Here is a 20,893-nt window from a genome sequence, read left to right as displayed (position 1 = left end):
CCATTTCAGGGAGGGTACTCACAGCAGAAGGGAGTTCTGCTTTTTTCTTCTCAAGTGTATCTTTATTGTAATAAGTAAAAATAAAGATTCTACAGTTGGGACTTAGATATCTGGTAGCATCTTCTGGAATCCAGCATACAGAAGCCATCAAATGACTGAGCATGAGCAACCTACTTTTTAGAGACTGACTGAACCTCTTCCAAGAGGTTCATGTTTCTTTAAAAAGTGTGACAGGTATTTCATAAATCAGGTTGAAGGCTTCAAGCTCCAAAATTTAAGATTGCCAATAACTGATGCAGCTTCTTTTATTCAACAGGAGTGTTTCTATAATCACAAAGAGAATTTGAAAGCTGAAATAGCTGTGAATCTATGCATGTTGTCACTGGCTAGCAAAGCGCAATTTTTATGAGTTCTGCTGAGTAAGACTGACATGTAGGTCAGCAGGACCAGAAGTCCTAGCTTTAATGGTATCTGTCAAATAAAGTAGCTCCCATTACCATCACTCTCACCTCTTCAGGAGATATAGTCAACATAACAATTACACTAAAGAAAGCATTACTCATTTACTGCTGGTGTAAGACACTGTTTCTTTCATTAGAGTCAACATTAGAAAATGTATCTGGTCCTTGCCTGACTGCTGACTTTGTACTGCTTGCTGATATTTTCTGGAGAGGCTGGTACCATCATAACACTTTCCTCAGCTGCTGAGAAAGTAGAGCCAAAACCTGAAAAGGAAAGATATGGAAGTGCTGTTAATAACACTCTACAACCAGATCCCTGTTCCATGAGGGCATCATAATTTCATTTTAGTAATGCATCTAAATGATGATAGAAGTGGATTTGTGGGAATAAATATAACAATTTACAGTAACCACATAGTATTCTATGTATGTCATATATTATAAACATATATATTTCTAAAATACATGCATGTGTATGTACATATAAAAATACACACATATTTTTATATAGGTACCTATACATACACACACACACACATATATTTATGTGTGTGTATATATATATTTATGTATATATAAAGATTTACTGTGTTTTTTATGGGCCTGAAGGAGAACTCTTATCAAGTTCAGTGGGGTCAAGAATCCCTATTCTGTAAGTGAGCCTTAGTACATATCACAGAGTCACCCCTTCCACAATAACCCAGAGACAACATTAGTAGGCAGAAACAGGTGCGAACTGCACTGGTTGAAATGGGAGGTCTACATATGTTCTGAGAGAGCATAGGATGTTTTCCCTTCGGGCAGTTGCTTGCCACACCTTTAGATGCTCCCTTTATTCACATTCTTCTGGGGAGATATTTTGGCTTACTTGAACAATCTGTGATGGATCTGGCACCAGTGATGGTTGTTGTCCCATAAAAGGGACAAGACAAGCAGTAGGACTTTCCTGGGTCTGGCTGATAGTAGTCTCTGGGACAAGGGTAGCAAGGTATCAAACCTGTACGAGAAAACTCTCCTGCAGGACATGGTACTGCAAGAACAAAAGGACATTTTCTTCAGTGATCATTTGTCCCCTTTCTGGTCATTTTCTCTCCTCCCACCACAGTTCCTCCTCAGACCTACAGCATTTGGGTGAAACCCACAAGGAATTCACAACTCTGAAAAATCCTTATTTAACCTGTGCTGTTAGGTGACACGTGGACCTCAGTGAATCACAGAAATATCTGGGAAGTATTTTTGTCTATTCCCTTCTCTGCTGTGGAGAGAGCTTTCAACTGCAAATTCCCTTCCCCTTCATCTCACATCACCTTGCTTCCTGCCTCCCCCCCCCCCCCAAAAAAAAAAAAAGGTCTACGGACCAAAGACAAGTTTTTTGTACCATTTTCCCTGCAGACTGTTTGCTTTGGGGATCTTTCTGGCAAAACTTTCCCCAGGACAGTTGAGGACAGTTTCTTGAAAAAGGAAATGGTACAAACTAAAAAAAATTCAGAATTTTTGCAGAGCAGATGTGGAAACTGTGGAACTGTGGTTCCCAGGATAATGGTGGTGAAACATACTGTCATTCCTGCCCTCTTCTGAATGGGAAAAGGCTTTATTTTCACACAGATACTCATCAGAGGGCTCATTCTATTCATCTTTAGTTAAGAACTCATCTTGGAAATCAGAAGGAGGGTGTTTCAAAAATTCAGGGTGTTAGGAAATAGCCTGTCATTGTGCTGGGAAATTCTGCTGGTCTACACTTAACCATAGGCTGAATTAAATCTCAGGTAGATGGATTGGACTACATTAGCTGCTGTTTAAACGCTGCTTCATTTTTAGAAGTTTCATAGCCCCTTTTGTTACAAACCTCCACAGGCTGAGACATCCACAGCACCTCTTTTTACTGTTGACATCTTTTCTGGGCAGGAAATGCAGTTCCTGGATCCAAATGCTGGCTGATACATGCCAAGTGGACATGACTCGCAGGTCTCAAGACCATTTACTGAATATGTTCCCTGCTTGCACTGAGCTATAAGGCAGAGCAATTCATAAAGATTAAGCAGTATCCAACAGGAAACGTGATTCCTAACCTCTAAAAATAATGCTGAAACCACAATAATCATCACAGAGACTGTTTATTTCTACTATTTTTTAGTTTACTCTGAAGGGCTTCATGAATACAAAGAGCTAAAAAATGGAATTCTTTAAGTGTGGGATGTGCTAAGTTACTGACAGTGCATTTGCAAATTATTAACCAGTTAATTTTTTCCAAATAACTGCACAGATGATTTATTTTAACTCAGCTACTCATTTTTAACCAACAAAGGCAATGGCAAGACAATCAACAGAAGACGAAACTAGCAGCTTCTCTTTCAGAAACAAGTTGCAAAGATAAAGACGTGCTGAAGAGCTCTGTGCCAAAGCCTTGTAGAGTGGAATACAGACATTTCATCTTCCATCACTGCAGGATGGAGAATAGCTCGTAAGGAGAAGAATGGCATTGTTAGAAGAGTAAGCAACCGCATCAGTCAGGGAAGCAGGCTCACAATCTCACAAAGGCAAAACCGAAACAAAGCCTCAAAGACCAGTTCTTCTTAGACTTAAAACCATTTGTGTTGGTATTCTGCATGCCACGGCAGTGGGGAAACCTGTGTTTTCTCTTTGCATGTGCATCAAGGGGCAGTCAGGACTGCTCCTCGCTTCATAGGCTAGTCTCATTCCAATACTCCTGCAATGAGGAGCAAAAAGACAGCCACGAGACATTTTAAAACAGCTGCCCGAAGAAGGTGACATCCTCACCTTTGCATTCAGAGATGCTTCTGGAGTGCAGGTACTCTGTATAGGTACCAGATGGACAACTTTTGCATTCCAGCTGACCTTCCTCATCTTGGTAGGACCCAGTCCAGCAGCTTTCACAGGCGCGATGCTCCAGAGAGTAAAAGGTACCCAGTGGGCAGTTGACTGTAACATTGGAGACATAAGCGCCCCTCAGAACACACAGTCACACATACTTGCCTTGCCTCTAGAGCTCCCACTTAATCAAACCCTGTTTGTGTGAAATGTGACTCTGCTCCTCAGCAAAAGGGCTTGCACTGGGTGTCTATCTGGCACCTTCTAAAGATTTCACTGAGTGCAAGAAATAAAATCCAACACCCTATCTTAGTTACACATCATCTACAAGACTAACAGAGTTAAAAGACATATAAAGCACTGTTTTCCTGAGTATTATCAAGTGTATGGATATGTCTGATTTCCCCCATGGCGTGGAACCCTGGGTATAAAAGCGTTCTTTTTCCGTAGTCCTTGGTTACAAACACAAACATCCCCTGGAAGTCAAACTGTGCAAAGCATTGGAGAGTTTATTGTTCTGGGAGACCACAAGCACTGGGTTGTGCCAATCCCTTACCCTCTTCAAACATTGTCTAAAACCTTGCTTTTTAAAATGATTTTAAATACATGTAAAGGAGTAAGTCATCTGGCTTACCACACATTCTTCCTCTCAGCACGGAGCCAGGCCTGCAGAAAAGAAAAGCCTTCTCGGTCTCCAGTGAGTTGCTGTCAGCTACAATGAGTTCGGATGCAAACTGAAAAGAATACATGGGTTCCTTATTGAGAGTCCTATTCAGCCTGTTCGTGATAGTCTCTAGAGTTTTAAGGAGCCTTTGCTGGTTTTCCAGTTCCAGTGTATCATTCCTTTCATCAGGCAATGGCACGCTAGCTGGGATTTAAAGAGAACACACAACAAGCACACAGATTTTACAGTCAGCACTTTGGTGTACTCTGGGAGTGCAACACTCAAGCTTGCCAGTGCAAAGTGGAAAGCAGGCCATGTGCATTGTGCTATCCATGAACAACATGCTGTGATCTTTCCCCAAGCAGAAAGTCTGAGAAAATTGGGCTATGAATGTCTCCAGAAAACTGTCATCTGCATCTCTAGCAGGCTTTGTGAACTGAAGACAAAGTTTTACTGAATGTATTAGAAACACATTTTTTTAGAAAGGAGGAACAGGAGAAGGCAGATATTCTGATTTCCTCACCTGTGATGTTAAATATTAATTTAATTTTGTGGTCAGTCATTGGAATGTTGAGCTTTTTATGTCTTTTCACCCGAGTGGGCGCTGCCTTTACAGAGGCAGAGAGATGCTTGGATAGGTCTTCTTCCTGCACTGTATCAATGAAATCACCATAGGAATAATCCAGCTGGTTTGCTGCCCCCCAGCCAGCAGGTCCTGCCGGGCATTGTGAAAGAAAAAAAAAAAAAAGAGAGAAATATAATCATGTATAAAAATGAGGCCTATTATATTTACACTTATTTTTAAAATATCTCCCCTATAGAATGGGATCTATTTGAAGCTCCAGACAACATGCATTGGCTTTGCCTATGCAAAAAGGCTTTAATGGTATAATAACAAGGTGATTATCAAAATGTAACTCTCCCTTTCTTTACAACACCCTGCCTATAAGTAGAGTTCCACCACTCTTTATGCTGATATCACTTATTCTGGTTTAGAAAAAGTAATGAACCATGCTGGAAAATCATCTCTTGTAGCAGGATTATGGCTAGAAATTTAACCAGCTCCATACAGAAAGAAAAAGGAAACAAGTCTCTCTGATGATCAGTGAAGTCTCACTTATACCCTAGAGCTCCTGAAACTTGTGTCTTTAGCCAAAACCTTAAAAAATTACTGCCGTAAAAGTTATAAAATAAATTTCTGATAAAAGTAACAAATCTCTTCCTGCTCGGTCTTCACATGGGCCCTCTACTGCCAGTAACATCTTCTACAACAATCCCATAGAGCTCTCTCTTCTTTTTCCTGCTTAAATATTGCTAGCATGGCTTATGCCACGCATATCCATTACACCTCTTTCTCATAACTCTTTGAATGGTTGTACCTGCCTGACCTCTCAGAAGAGGATGGCAACGTCACCTTACGTGTTCAATCCCCTCAGACAGGCATTTACTGTTACACATAGTGGGTTAAATTCACCTCCAGTATAATGTCCTGATGTCATCATCTACAGTGTGCACTCAACTAGCTTGTCTTGCCTAAACATTTGTTTCTGTACATAATCTGCCTTCTCATAATGACTGAAATTAGATGCACACATTTTTTCATTAATCTAGCTTTTTTTCTTTTGAAAATGTGACAGTATAAAAAAATTCCGCCTATTACTAGTTAACAGTCATCTATATTATCCTTAGTTTACGGCAAAACTGAGGTAAGTTAACCCCACAGCTCTGGGGTTAATACTGTGCAATTATTCCATAACTCATCTTCTAAACTACTGTCCCTTATGACCTGAGAGGAGTTCTGATCTTTACCCTCCTTGAGGTAAATCACAGGAAATTCCAGAAAAAGCAACAAGGTTATTCTGAAAAGAAGTTGACATGAACCGAAAGAAAACAGAGCCCTGTATCTCATTTTCTCAACATTGTCTTCACTGTTTTAGATGACTTTTGAAATTAGTTTCAGCTGTCATTAATAATCACCCTTCCCCTGATGACAATTGGAAATTGCAGCCTCCTGTGTTTGGTTACAAACAAATGTGCTCTCATCAAGCTCAGTGACACATGTCTGAAAGGTGAGAATAAGAAGGAAGTTGTAGCACAGTAATCGCATTATGAACCCCCAAAAGAGCCGCAGCCTTAAGGCAAAGTAAGCGTTCTGAGGTTGCCCTGCCAAATGCCTCCCACCAAGATAGGTGATGCAAGTTCATTTTCTGTGTTCTTAGCCCTTCTGCTCTAAGCACCCCCAAAGGACTCAGAGGTGCCAACCACAACAACTGTACAACATGGACACTAATATGCTTGAAAATGGAATGAAAATGACAGTGTACTTGGCATAAAGCAAAACAGGAACAATCATGAGGACTAGCATAGCTTTCATTCAGATATAACCACAGTCTGAATCTTGCAAAAGAACTGTCCTTGCATACAGAAAGTCATTTCACAGCTAATGGGCAAACTTAAGCTCTTTTAGCTTTACATGGTGAGGGTTCCTTTTTGTCCTGATGCTCTCCAGGATCATCATTCTTTTTTGAATATTTTGGTTTGAAACTGTATGTTTTTTAAAAGTTCCTTTCTTGAAGGCTAATCAAACAGGTGTTGGGGGTTTCTGCTTTTTTAAATCTCCATCATGAGGCATTTCAGTAAACTTTTTCTCTACATGTGTGGTATATAGGAAGCAGTATCAAAACCAGATAACAAACAGTTTCAAAATACTGTTATCAAGCTTATTATTTAATTCCTTAGCATATTAAGAGCTCTATAATTGTTTTCTTTAAATATTCCACACAACACAGCGCAGTACTTCAGAACAAAGGGAATTAAGCCACATTAAGCCTGGATGGCTAACAATCTATGCAATCAGTAATTACCAATGGCAAATCCATTTTCGTAATCGTAATTATATTCTAAGCAATGTTTATGTGTCTGGTCTTCCAATCTGCAGTCAATATCATCAACATCATTACAGAATGATGGGACCTTCAAACAGAAAGAAGAATAACATTAAAAAACAAAACCACATAGCCATCCCTGACTGAAAAAAACTTCTAATTATGATGTAAAGCAACAGTCCTGCCCTTTCTCTGACACTAGATTTCTCCTTTCATCCCTGTTATAATCCTCATAAAGTCTGCTGGAAGAGGTATATTCTATTGATACAGCTAGGAAAGAAGAGGGAAACTTGTAGGCAGACAAGCTCTTTTGCATGCTCTTAACATTTATGCAAGACAAGAGGTCCATTCAGTTAACCTCTGCACCATTCTTGCCTGCAAAATCCCATAATATAAAAGAAAGTTCAGGCTTGTTTCTCCAGGCTGAAGACAACAGGAGAGCTTACAGGTCTGAAAACATCTTTGTTGTTTTCAAGGCACGTAACCTGTAATTCTGTCAGGGTTATAGCAACACTGTTAGTATGTTTCTAGCTTTCAAATCTTATTTCTTCATATCTACCTCCTCTCCACCCATGGGGAGGTATTCATGCATTCTTTCAAGAGACCTCAGAAGACAGCAGAAGTCATCTGAGGAGAAGGACGGTCTTTTGAACAGGGTACACAATTAGCTGCTGAGGAAATTAGATGGTAGTGGTGGCTCTACCGGTGCATTTCTGGATATTACATGCCATTTACTTAACTTCCTCTTGCTTGTTTCCCAGTTTGGGATAACAGCAGTGGCATACAACTCCACTGCATGAAGGCTGTAACTCAGAAATACTTGTAAAACCTTGAAAGAGCCCCTCCTAAAAGAGGCTACAAAAGCAAAGAAGTATTTCCAACCATGTGAACAACGCATTGGAGAGAAGTGTGACTCTCCATCTTAGTGACAGAGTCCAGCTAGTAGAAAGTTACAGTAATTTGGGCCATGCATGCCTGCCCCTTCTCATTGGTAATTTCCAGGGTGACCTGCCTGGAACATAGCATGGCCTGAGGGCACTAATAGGCCTTAATGGCCCTTAACAGCCTCAGCTGAGGCCTCCCCCACAAACTCTGCCCACGGGCCCATTTAAGCTCAGGTCAGAGACTTAGATTGCTGTCTGAGTAATGTTGGAGGATCTTTAGTTCAGCTATAGCCACGATATTACCTAGCTACAGACCCCACTGATAGAGATCTTGACCTGCAGATTGACTTCTCAGCTTGAATTTGGACCTGCCTCAAACCTATGAACTTGACTGGTGATCTCAGTTCTTGGCTGAATCTTGCCATGATCTCTGGTTTTGCCTTGCTTGGGTGCTGTGGGACTGGGTGCTTGCTGGTGAGGCTCATGCCCTGCTGACTGCGATGTTCCCCCTTGGCTCCCAGCTTCCCTGGCCCTTAGGGAATAGCTGACCCTTGCTGCTCTCTGGCAGAATGAGCTTCGAAAACACTAAACAGAAAGCTCTACAAAAACCTTCTTGGTACTGGTGATTTCTTCTCTCCACAAAGGCAGCAGAGGCTCTATAAGAATAAATGAAAGCATGAATGATTTTTTTGATCAAATCCATGTTTCTCTTTCTAGAAAGGCTTCAAGCAGGGTGGGCTCTAAGATGTGTTTCTGAATTTCTTTGCTTTTTCCATATCATTTTTTCATTGGAGAAGTGGCTCCTGCTAATTCCCTGCCTCTCTTCAGGTCTCTGTTAGAATTCCAAATTCATAAGAGCAGGACTGGGCATATTCAAAACAGTTTTCATGACTCTTTTCCCAGACTGCTGCATTTTGATGTAACTGCTTGGGCTGGTCATCAAGCGCTTTGCCTTATATCTTGCTTTCTGGTTCCAATGCCCTAAGCACTGGAATCTAGTGGTAGTTGATAAATATGCTCTCGGGAGAAAGGAATGGAAATAAAACCAGGATTTTCCTATTGGAAGACAATAAACCTGAAGCAAGACAAGAGAGTGACAGATGTTTAGGCCACAGATTGCCTGGAAGGGTTATGTAGGCTCTGAACCATTTGAACAGTGCTATTGTCATCTGTGTGGATCCCAAAGCTGTAGCAGTTTGTCCCTCAGCTGTATGTGTTAATAATGCTTTTGAGTTAATGGTGGAGCTTTTAGCACATGGATCTTTCTTTGGTCCTCCAGAATCGGTACTTGCCCAGTGTTCTCTTCTGGAGCAATGCTACTGGACTAGGCCTGGACTGTCAACTCCTTAGCCCACCCCTCAAAGTCCTGCTGCTTCTGCTCTGTGGCTGAGGATATATTTGTGGATTAGGAGGGGAGACTGTCGTACTGAGGTAGAAAGGAAAAGATGCTGCAGAAAGGGATCAGGCTACCTGTTCATGTTCAGGGCCATACAGCTGTTTTTGATAACAGGGAGAACTTAGAAACTTGAGAAATCTGAGAGCACAGAGCAAATTATTTAAATCAGAGCCACTGGATTTAAGTGCCTGGGCTTAGGTACCAAATGTGGAATGCATGTATTTTTTATATGTGCATATTTAATTATTTAGGTATGCCATATATATTCTATATAAAATATATTTTGGCACCATATCCAACTATCAAAAGTAACATTGAGTTTAAGGGACAACTGACTGGGTTTTTCAAACATGAACAGGTATCTCTGGAAGCCTACTGAAAATCTGTAAATCAGGTCCCCAAGCTACTTGCAGCACATCCTAAGTAGGCTAATTGGATTCTGTCCTAAGTAACTCTGCACTGAAGATTGAAATGAGTTACATTAAAATGCCAGTGTATTCTTTTCATCTTTAAAGGAGACATTTCATCTTCTGAAATGAAACAACCTTCAGTTTCAAGTTTCTGTGCTATTTTCCTTGTAAGCAATTAGTTAGCTTTGAAAAGTAACAATAAGGTGCATCTTGGGTTGGAGGGAAGTAGTAAAAGGAAGGACTATTTACTAACCTACCATTTTACCAAGTGCACTCTGGAATGCATCAGCAAAGCTATTTAGAAGACTGTTGTCATCACATCGTGTTGCTTTATACAGCATCTCAAAGGATTTGAACCCATGGTTTGCAAAACGATTTACTGAAAAATGGAGAAAAATTTGTATTGGTCAGAGTAATAGTTTCTGAGGACTGGCTGAAACTAGATTACACTAAACTAAGAAGCCTTGTCTTTAAATCAGCAGTTCAGATTCCCAGGGCTGTACATGAAAATGTGTCTGTTAGTCTAAAACAGATCACTTAAATCTCAGTCAATGGAGTTGAATATAACAGCACGTAGAATGCCCCTCAACAGGCATGAAACTTTCATGACACTGCTGAATATTTCAATGTGAAAGCTACTGGGGACTAAAGATGTCAATCATTGACCTATCTCAGTATTTTCTTAGTGGGAGAAATCTGTCAACAGGCATAATATCAACCTCCGCACTTTCTACAGAGAGAGAAAGAAACAAAAGATATTAAAATGCTATTACTAATACTGTTTGGCTAAATGTGGAAAAACTCTCGCCCAGAATTCAAGCAAGTCAAAGTTTAAGTATCCAAATTATGGATTTTGAGTTGACAAGTAGGTCTGAAACATAACTTTTGTTGGTTTATAGCTGAAATATTGCTCTTGTTCACTGAAACCAAGGAAGCTACTCTGATAAAAGTGGACACAACACGGTGCCAAGACTGGCTTTGACTGCAGCTCTTACATTCATATTTGGATTTAATATGCCACCAAAGCTGAGAAAGCCCGCAGCTGAAGTTTTGCATATGTTTATCACAAGTAAGAAAATACATTAGAGCTTCTGATTTGGTGGTAAGCAGGTAGGTAATTATAGCATTTGCATTGACAATTTGCAAAAGCCATTGAAATTCCTGTTGAAATGGCATTGTTAGTGTTGTCAACAGACAAACTATTTCAAATGCTAATGACAGGCAAACTTTGTTAACTTTGGCATCTTTGCTGTCTGGCGAATTCCAGAACTCAAATTTACTACTGTTTTTATATTTTAGAAAGCTTCTGAAATAATACCTTTAGGGACTTCTAGCGTTCTTTTGCAATATTTCTAACCATTTAGAGGCAGAAGATAGAGAAGATTTATTATCATTAAGCCGCCATCCTAATTTCTAAAATACTTTCATTTACTTCCTCCTTAGACACACTGTTTGAGCCTCGGATTCATTTTGCAAAACAAAGTCTAATAATAAGAAGACTTACAAGAGCAGTCGGGCCACTGTGGAGAGTAAGGTGGCTTCCAGACACCATCCTCGTAAGTACAATAGTAGTTTTCACTTGATCCTTCTGAAAGGCTATAACCATCCGCGCAGCGTAATGTGCAATTAACACCTGCTTCATCTGATGTGCATGTAAAATCGCCATTCACAGGCTCAAAGGAGATTTCACAGGGGGAACCTGTGCAAAATACAGAGATTTTATATATGGATGATTGTGGTGAAGCTAGTATGTACACAGGAAAACTGCAGATAAGATTTCCAAAAGCACCAAGTATCAATCTGATTCTACTTCTGCTGGAAGTCTGTCTACTTCTTGTGATTTTCATAAAAGCAGAATTAGGCTAGTGCCAATTCTTTTTGAACTCTGCCACTGGAATTTGAAATCCAGAAACAAAGACTCAATTTGTGATATATATGTGAAACTCAAAAAAAAAAAAAAATTGGAAATGCAAGACTTATTTAATCTTTCTGTACTTTTTCAAAGGTGCATTTACGTATGCAGTAAAATAATACAAAACACTAAACTATATCTTCTATGCAAACTTTCATGAGTGAATTATATTAAAATATATTACATACTGAATTCTGAAACTAAGTATTATTCATTCTGCACTGTTGCAACAACACATGGATTTGATCTGGATACCTAAGAAGTCAGAATTATCTTAGTACTGTAAAGCCTCAGTTAGAATGTATTTTTATGGGACCATTGTGAAGAATTTGAACACTTGAAAATTTTATGCCCCAAGCACTGAGACCACAAAAAATCTGAGGTGGTCTAGAATTTGAAATAATGCCAGTTCTAAGAACTGGCTTTTTCTTGTTAAGTTTTACAAAAGCAGATCAGAAATTAGGACAGCCTTCTGCAAGTTACCTTTTTGTAAACCTGTAACCAAAACCCCAGTCTGCATGTTTTTAAATTTTCTATTCACTAGCAGATTTTTCTATATAAATGTCCAACATAAGCACTAGAGGGCAGAATTCAAGTGGAATTTGCATCCTTTGTTCTTCATCTGCCAAATAGCTGTTTGGCCTTTAAAGAAGAAAGCGGGCTTGATAACAGGAGGAAAGTAGTGTCTATGCCAGCAATACAAACACATGAGTATATCTATAGGTACAGATAGCTTCTAAAATCTAAAAAGTGTTATAATACCTGGTAGGATATTTGCAGGTAATTACAAAAATCTTTCCATGGAAATTTTCCTTTCTAACTACAGATTCTACAGATTTGATATGAGACTTCAACAACATCTGTTAATCCATTTCGCACTGTATTTGTCACTGACAAACAACTGGATCCATTACCAAACATTTTACTGCATAATGAATAGTAACTTCAGTGCTTTTACACTTATTTGAATTTATAGGACCCAATTTACTGCTGTGCTGCTTCAGTCTCAGATAATTTATTGATTTTAAAAAATATCCTTACTTCCTTCAAGTTATTCCCATATAAAATGGGATGGGAATAACTAAATGAAAAAGTGTAGGCTGAATGAAAAAGTGGAGTAGGGTTGCATCCTTTGTCATATTCAGTTATAACAAAGCTATACACTCTTGCTGGTTTGAGGATACTGATCTGTAGCACCACATGTTACACTACAGCTTATGTGTGATGGATCTGTGCCAGCAGACAGAAAAAAATTAGGATAACAAACCTTTGATGACAATGTGGATCTCACATGTCCTGTTATTGCCAGAAGGGTCCATAGCTATGTACTGAACTGTTGTCTCTCCTTTGGGGAAGAGACCTCCAGGTGCATGACTTCTGGTAATAGTGAGTACAGCACCTAGAAGAGTTAAAAGACAACCTAAAATATCAATAAGAAGGTTTTTCTGGCCTAGCTTACAGCAGCTCTTCCTACTGACACTGAACACAAAATCAGCAAAATAGGATTGCCTGTGCTCAAGCTTGGCAACTGGAGAAGGAAATGGCAGCATGTCTTCCAAACAGTGTGTTCCTAAAAATAAATAAGTAAAAAAAAAAAAAAAAAAAAAACTGAATGCCAAGGCATCATGGGTAAGCAGGTTGGATCTCCCTAGTCCCACACTGTTGTGTGCATGCTTAGGGGTGCATTATCTCACCTGAATTGTCTGAAAACTGAGGTTCCTCCCATGTGGCTGGGTACTCATTCTCCAATGCCTGAACAGGAGGTGGGGATCTGCATCTGTCAATTACAGGAGGTTCTGCATCTATAGGATTTGAAGGGATGGCATGAAATTAGCTCACTGAACTGCAGTCACGCTCAGGTAAAATCTATGATCAGAAGAAGTCATTTAAACAGTAGTTTAAGTTCACACCAGGAGATATAAAAAAGTTAGATATAATAAAGTTAGGTGCACACTTGTGAGTAAACTGCTTCAACTGGTAGATGCTGAGGGAAAGGAATGGCAATAAGGCAAATTCTTCAGCTGAACTGTTTTCTGCATTCTGTTTGTGTTCTACAGAGCCAATCTTTGCTCACAGGACTGCTGAATGACAAGAGTGTCTGATATAAATATTTGAACAATGATTTGCATCAGGAACATGAAAGAACTTTTAAAGTTCTTTGTTGGTATGGAGTCTTTCAAGAAGGAAAAAAAAAAGATGTGTATGATGAACACAATAAAAAATTAACTTACAACATAACAAGGCATTAATTTACCGATAGGAGGAGAAATTTTGAGATTCAGAATGAAGAACACAACAAAACACAACCCAAACAGAGCATCTGGCAGCAGTGATGCTGCCCACTGTGCAAACCGTGGCCCGAGATCAGCAAAGCATTTAGGGAGAGATGATATTATTCCTGGGCTTATACATGCACACATAAAGGCCACAGTGATTCATAGTCTTTTTCTGCACAAAATGAGAAGGTTTCCTCCATGACAGACTCTTCCCCACTGATTTTTAGCAGCAGATATTTAACTTACCAATAACCTTGACACTGAATGTACAGCTTGCCTCATTGCCTGACTTATCAACCGCTGTGTAAGTAATAGCAACTTCGCCGATCGGGAGAAGATATGGTGGTATGAAAGCTGGGGTAACATGAACTGAGACCTTTTATAGGAAGACACTTGTTACTTAAAAAACAAACCTGGTTAGTAATCACAACACTCATGTATCTCAAGAAATGGACACTAACAGTATCGTTTAATGTTAATGCTGTTCATACTTGAATGCAAACAGCCCCTTTACGTAGCAAAGGCAGACTCTGCAGAAGACTGCCTTGCTTCCCTTCCCGATACTGCCTTTCACAGCAAGAGGCATTTACTGGCTCAGGAGTTGGACCTTGTCCTGCTACACTTCACAGCCTTGTGCGTTAGGACAACCTGAGCCTGACTCCTGTCTGCCTCAACACCCGGAATTGAAACTATGCTAGCTCAGGACGTGCTTTGTCTGCAGTTCAGATCTCCAGCTGCAAAGGGAGTAGTCCTAGCAGATGTGTGGGGCAGCCAGTTGTGGGCCACAAGGACTTAACATACCCATTTTTAATCTGCATGTATTTGTGACTCACTAGACTGCAAATGCTTCAAATGATCCTGGCAGTACAAAGGAGTCCTTTATTTGGAGTAAATGACACTTAAATGCTCTCCATGGCTCCTTCACAGGGGCTGGAACTGTGTAAAGTCACTTCTCTCTAAGACAACTGGCTCCACGTGAGCAAAGTAGTTTATCTGAGAACTATGGCTTTGACAAACCAGCTGCAACTGAGAGCTAAGGTACTTCGTTTCTACAGCTTAATGAATGATCCTGTGTCAACAGAGCTATAGTGGCTGACCGTGGCTGTACTGTATCAAAAAATGCATTAACTTAAACCTCTTTACTGTGAAAGCTCACAGCTTCCAAGTGCAAAAAACTCCTGTGTTTGCAGCAGATGAAGAGCATGCACACAGTCACTGTTCTTCTGCTGACTCATGATAATGCATTCGGTTGCTGTAACTTGATCGTGTCTGAGCCTGCAGGGAATGTTAGTCTTCATGAAACAGCTCTGGAGCAAATTCTGCTTACAACTCCATTCCCAGACCTCTGACACCCATTGTAGTCAAAGGCCCACATCTTGCATGGCATAAGAAAATGGGATTTTTCTCTCACTCAGAAAGCTGAATCAAGTTTTTACTTATCACATCATGTTCTTGTTAGCCTTTTAGATTAATGAACTGGTTTACTTCCGTATGAGAGGAGTTTATTAAACTTCTTCACATTCTAAGAGCTCATTTTTAAAGTGGCTGTCTCCATTTTATAAACAAGGGCACATTCTTTCTTTTGACCACATAAATTAACCATATGAGATTTTATCCACTTAAACACCACGCAGTGTCCTGTGACTGCATAACCTTAACTGAGAAAAAAAATGCTGAGTTCTCAAGATACAAAGTTTTCAGCAGATCTTTCTTTTACTTCTGCTTATCAGAAAAAGAAATTCTAGGGGTTCAGAAAATTAATTCTAAATAGCTAGCAAAAGAATGCTATCAAAAGGCTGCATCCAGTCAAATGTACAGATTTTAACTTGCCTCATCTCCAGAGTTATCTTCAGCTGTTGGGACCTGCCAGCTGATATTAGCAGAATTCTGATGTTCCAGAGTCTTAGTCTCAATATTTTCTGGACAGCGGATCTGAGGAGCTTCAATATCTGACCCAGAATAAAACAAACAAGTTTTATATGTCAAACTATAGCAATAAAACCTCTATAATAGTTAGACTGCAGCTTGTTAAAACCACTCTTTTCTGTACTGCCTGGGCTTTTTTTTTTTTTTTACAGACTTCCTGCCTCTGCCTCTTTTAATTCTTGCCTACTTGCTCATACATAAATAATAAATTCTCCTGGGGAAGGGACTGCTTTTTGCTGTATTTTTTGTACATGCTTTAGCACAAGACTCTTGTCTCTACATGCAACCGTAAGGCAAAGAGTCAATAAGACAGAATGATGACTTGGTTTCTTTTATTATTCATCTATTCGTTAGACACACCTACTCATTAAAAAGGAATGGTTTCTCTATCCTTTCACTTCCCAAAATACATGCATGACACATACAGATATAAGCACTTATTTCTGATCATCAGTGACTTAAAAAAAGTCTTTGTGACATGACATATGTACTATGAGCAAGACAGTAGTGACTCTCGCATTCTTTGGAGCACGGTGTAGAACTGACTTGCTGCAAGGTGCTACGCATGGCAAATGGGATCTTCTAGCCACCTATGTGACAATGCCGGATGGTTCAAAGGACTGCTGGTACAACATGGGGAACACCACCAGCCACATTTAGGCCTCAAGTTTCTCTGACAAACTTGAGGTACTTCATTATTTCCCTGGCAGAGGGCCTCTCAAAACATTCGTGGTCAGGTTATTTTATTGCTGCAGCGTTGTTTGATAAACGGTCTCTAGACTCACGAGACAAGGACAACAGCATTCAGCTCTGAACTCATATATACCCAGGAGGCTTTAAAACAACTCAGGACTGATACTGCTTATATTTTTATTGCTAAATAGTTCCAGCAAAGACATAACTCAGTCAATTAAAGCCCCATAATTAAGAGCACTAAACAATAAATACAAGTGGTTTTGCCTTCCTCTGAACTCATTCTGATGAAAACTTTATTAGAAATGCACTCTTTTAAATAACTACCAGTTATGATTCACACTCCCTTGACCACAGCCTTCAGGCTAGGGCAAATTCCATTTAAAAGTGAATTCAGAAGAAAGACTAATAGATAAGTCATAAAGAAAATGGCTATTTTGAACTAGCCAAATATTTTGGCAGCAAAATAAAGAGAGACACTAACAAGAATGAAAGCAATCGAAACACAACTGCTCTCATCTTTACTAGGGAAGCATAACCTTCAGAGATTTTTGGTGCCTCTTATTTTAGGGTTTTATGCAGTGGTAATGTCTAAAAGCTTGATCCCAAACCATGCTGCTTTATCTCAGTCCAAACACTTCAGCCAGTAGCCTTGTGCTGGGATCCCATCATATATTAAAAACTGCGGTTTGGCACAGGTTTACACAAGAGATTCGGAACAACGATGTGGTACATCACACTGTGGGGAATTATATGTTTAAAGGGAGGGATAAAATCTTCCTGGCCATTACAGAGAAACAGTTCCCACCTCAGTTTCTGTACTGATTTGGCATGATGACTGTCCTAGCTTTTTTTTGGTTCTGCTCTTTTATGCAGTCTGTGGGGGGCCCTTATTCTCTGTGGAAGCATCATTTCTACCAGCACAACGGTTCATGAGGAGGTGAGCCGTGGCTCTCGGACAGACCGCACTTTACTTGTGTTCTCCTACAATCCAAAGTCAAACTCCTTCCGACCCAGCCTGTATGTGTGTAAGAGAACAAATAATCTAACATTTCTAGAAGAGGTGGGCAAACATATTAGAACCATATTCGAATGTATGTAGCCATTTTCTGTCCGTCTGCGTACTCTGTGCAGTTGTGACAGTCAATTTTGGCCTGAACCCTTGTGCACTGTTTCTCAGGGCAGGTAAACAGCCATAGTCAATTCAGAGTCAACTGAAAAGAAACATCCCTCTATAGTGTGTATACCAGCCAGGGTTTACACAGCATTTACAGATCTGCTTAGACCACAGGGGTCACATAAACCTGTGATAAACTAGTAATAGTATTATTATTGTTTTATTYCTAGGAGTATGGTTTCTACTTTGACCATTTTTAAGCTAAGGGCTTCTCACTTTTACTCTGAAATTTCCAATTTATCTTCACATTAGGCCTTTAAGCAGGCAGCTTCCCAACAAGAGAGGTATGAGATGGATGCTAGGAGAGACAGCTCATGATGAACACTGTAAGGCTGCTCTCAAGCAACCCTTTGAGCTCCACATATTCATTACAAACTACAAGTAACCTGACAGGCAAGCTATAATGGCACAAACAACACTTTTAATAGACTGCTTATATAGAGCTTTCCCCAGTTCAAATCTGTGCTCATTCTGTCCTTTGTTATGTCCTTCCCTTCAATCCTGCACATACGTGTACATAGAAAAGATTTTGTGCTGGTCTCTACCTTTACACAGAGCCTCCTGGACGTTTGCACTCCATCTCCCAAATGAAATGCACCTTAGTTCTTCTTTAGCTCCAGACAAGATGAATCCCTGGGAACAGCTCAGCTGGCACACAGTCCCAGAAACAGCTGGCTCCAGCCCACAGCGGGGAGGGAGTACTCTCACACCTGCAGGTTTCTGGAAGATGGGGCAACGCACTTCTACAAGAGACCAGTATAGTGTTATCAACTGACATACATAAAAGTGCATGTTTTAACCAGCCTGCAAATAAAGTCACATGGCAATGCAGAGGGAACACAAAATATACACACTTTTCAAAAGAGTCTGCATGCTCTGCAAGCACTTCAGAACGCTAGAAACTCTGCTAATGCTTTGCACTTCAGTGCTGATTGAAGTAAACAGCACCCAGCATACCAGTTCTTTTATTTTGTTGCTTGTGCTTTTCACTGGGACAGAAACACTGGGTTTTTGGTGTGGCTCCACTATATTCTACTCCATCTCTCTTTCTTTTTCTTTTTCCATAACTTCACCTTTCACTATTGCTTTGTAGCTCCATCCTCTTGCCTTCTACGGAAACCAGATCTTCGTAGCAGGAGACTATAGTCTTGTATAGTAATAGTCTTGTATTTGTTGCCTTATACAGCTTTTACATTATCTCATGAAATAATAATGATCAAAGGACAAGGATACCCTGCCAGAAGCTCATATGAGATTAGGGAAATGGCATCTGACTTTGCCTACTCCACTTCAAACTGAATGAAATTAGGCTTGGCCGTGACTATATTCAAACCCAGATGCACAGACTCAAGGGAACTACAAATGGCACCAGAGAAGTAGGACCTTCCCTGCAGACCTAGGAAGGGCTAATAGTTGCTTACAGGATTAAAATCAAAGTTTTAAAATATTCCATTATTAGGATTCATTACAAATTCTGAAGAATATTTACATCAAAGTGTAAACTTCCAAAAAATATGATGTAGGTAAATGGGCTCAATTTTCACAAAAACTTTGTTCCATTTTTGAGCTGCTGTTTTTACCATGCAAAACAAGGAATGTTATTTTTGCTGCAAACATGGAAACATTAACAAGCAGGGCAAAAAGGGGCACTGAGTGCAGTTAACAGACTTCCAGTAATGTATCTTACAACAGGTAATAAGCAAATGTGGAAGAAAAATGCTCCACCCTTTATAACAAATGAGAAGAACTGTCACTCTTTAGCTAGCCAGTGGAGAAAACGTACTGGTCTTAACACAAGGGTCTCACAAAGAGCAACCCAATCCAGCTACCGAGGGCAGACCTCTGTGTATCCTGTAGCGATGGTTTAATGACGCAGAAGTGATTCACATTCAGAACACTTCATATCTCTTTCCTCTCCTCTCCCAAAATATGCAGCAAGTCATTGAAAGCTGGCTCTTCTACATGAAACAAAATTTAAAGAGTCTAAGCATTTTAAGTATTTCCTGCCCTTTAAACTCTCAATACTGAAAATGTGTTTACAGGCTAAACATTTATTAACTGCAGTTCATTTCAATAGGCTGCAAAGACCATAAGTGTTAACACATTTGTTCACTTCAGGCAAAGACAATATTGGCTATGAAATCTAAAACTAATCTATCTGAAAAAACCCTAACTTTGGGTTGTTCACCACAGGAATGAAACTGATAAATGGCAGAAAGATCAGAGAATGGTTGGAAGAATATTCTAAAAGAAAAGCTAAAGGCACTAAGATGTGTATTAGTCAGATAGAAAACAATTAGGGGAATGGATGTGAAAGGTGTAAGCATAAAAAAAAAAAGAAAACTGCAGTTATGGGGAAATGGTAAGAGTCCTCCTGGCTGGGATGCTTCCAACTAGGCCTGCAAAATCCTAGTATGGCACAATCCTGAATCATCCAACAAACATTCAGGATAACATTCGGCAGTTCTAGTCTTAGAGAATCTCTTCTCAGTCAGGCAGATCTTTACCGGAAATAAGTTGTACAGTGCTGTTTGGTTCTTTAATCTGTTCTCACTACAGAAGTTGATAAAAATGACCCAGGAAGTCTGGATTTCATGTGGAGCAGAGTGATATCCATATTAGTCCTACGGATAGGGAATTAATAGAGACAGAGGAAAAAATACTTCCAAGGAGAGACAGGAATCTGCTTTTGTCTGCAACTGCCTGTGATGAACTACAGCAGTATATTATAATTCATCAAGATGAATTTGAATGTAATAATTAAAGAAAAGACTGCCAAGAAAATCACGCCTCTTTCACTCAACTCCTTAATGACCACATAAGTTCAGGGCCAACCACAATTAGAAGTGTGGAACATTAATTCTTTCAACCCTAGATGGCATCAATATCCTTGATGCCATCTGCATTCTTACCTTTCTTCACTAACCCTTGAACAAAGCAAGGAGAACAATACTTTGCAAAATTCTGTAATTTAAAAGTTCTAGCTATTAAACTTTCACTAGTGAAATACAATGGGGAAAGAAACAAAAGAATATAATTGTGGATTTTTTTTTCCAACTTGGACAAATGACAAAGTCTCTCTTTTTTACAAGATACATTGTTTTTAAGCCCATAACATAATGTAACCTACTCAAAAGTAACTCATTGTAAATACCACCTTCCATGGAAAAATATCTAAATTAAAAATACATGCAATAGACAAACTTGAATTAACTTCCATTCTCTCTGTAAAAAGATGCATATGACAACAGATCTCACAGAAGTAAATGTAAACTATCCAGACTATGTTATGATACAGTGTCAGCTACGGTTATAGATGGTTGTAGTACAGTGTCAGTGAGATAACTTTTAAAATGGTAAACCTTACACTGATGTCTACT

At 39.6% G+C, this 20,893-nt stretch overlaps 1 protein-coding gene across 1 annotated transcript in view; it reads right to left on the bottom strand.

The window, feature by feature from the left end:
- SVEP1 (sushi, von Willebrand factor type A, EGF and pentraxin domain containing 1) overlaps positions 1-20,893 on the bottom strand; it is a 130,549-nt gene that overhangs the window by 54,085 nt on the left and 55,571 nt on the right. Inside the window, exons 7-20 of the mRNA XM_026061554.1 lie at positions 18,059-18,256; positions 15,548-15,666; positions 13,964-14,093; positions 13,136-13,243; positions 12,709-12,840; positions 11,034-11,228; positions 9,787-9,908; positions 6,819-6,927; positions 4,478-4,669; positions 3,925-4,158; positions 3,240-3,401; positions 2,308-2,469; positions 1,330-1,491; positions 631-725 (exon numbers count right to left, since the gene is read on the bottom strand). Of these exons, the coding sequence (XP_025917339.1) occupies positions 631-725; positions 1,330-1,491; positions 2,308-2,469; positions 3,240-3,401; positions 3,925-4,158; positions 4,478-4,669; positions 6,819-6,927; positions 9,787-9,908; positions 11,034-11,228; positions 12,709-12,840; positions 13,136-13,243; positions 13,964-14,093; positions 15,548-15,666; positions 18,059-18,256 (2,120 nt within the window). The remainder of the gene's footprint in view (positions 1-630; positions 726-1,329; positions 1,492-2,307; positions 2,470-3,239; positions 3,402-3,924; positions 4,159-4,477; positions 4,670-6,818; positions 6,928-9,786; positions 9,909-11,033; positions 11,229-12,708; positions 12,841-13,135; positions 13,244-13,963; positions 14,094-15,547; positions 15,667-18,058; positions 18,257-20,893) is intronic.

This window comes from Apteryx rowi, unplaced genomic scaffold (assembly GCF_003343035.1).
Source record: "Apteryx rowi isolate R43461 unplaced genomic scaffold, aptRow1 scaffold_182, whole genome shotgun sequence".
Classification (NCBI taxonomy): Eukaryota; Metazoa; Chordata; class Aves; order Apterygiformes; family Apterygidae; genus Apteryx; species Apteryx rowi.
This window is presented reverse-complemented; position numbering and strand designations above follow the sequence as displayed.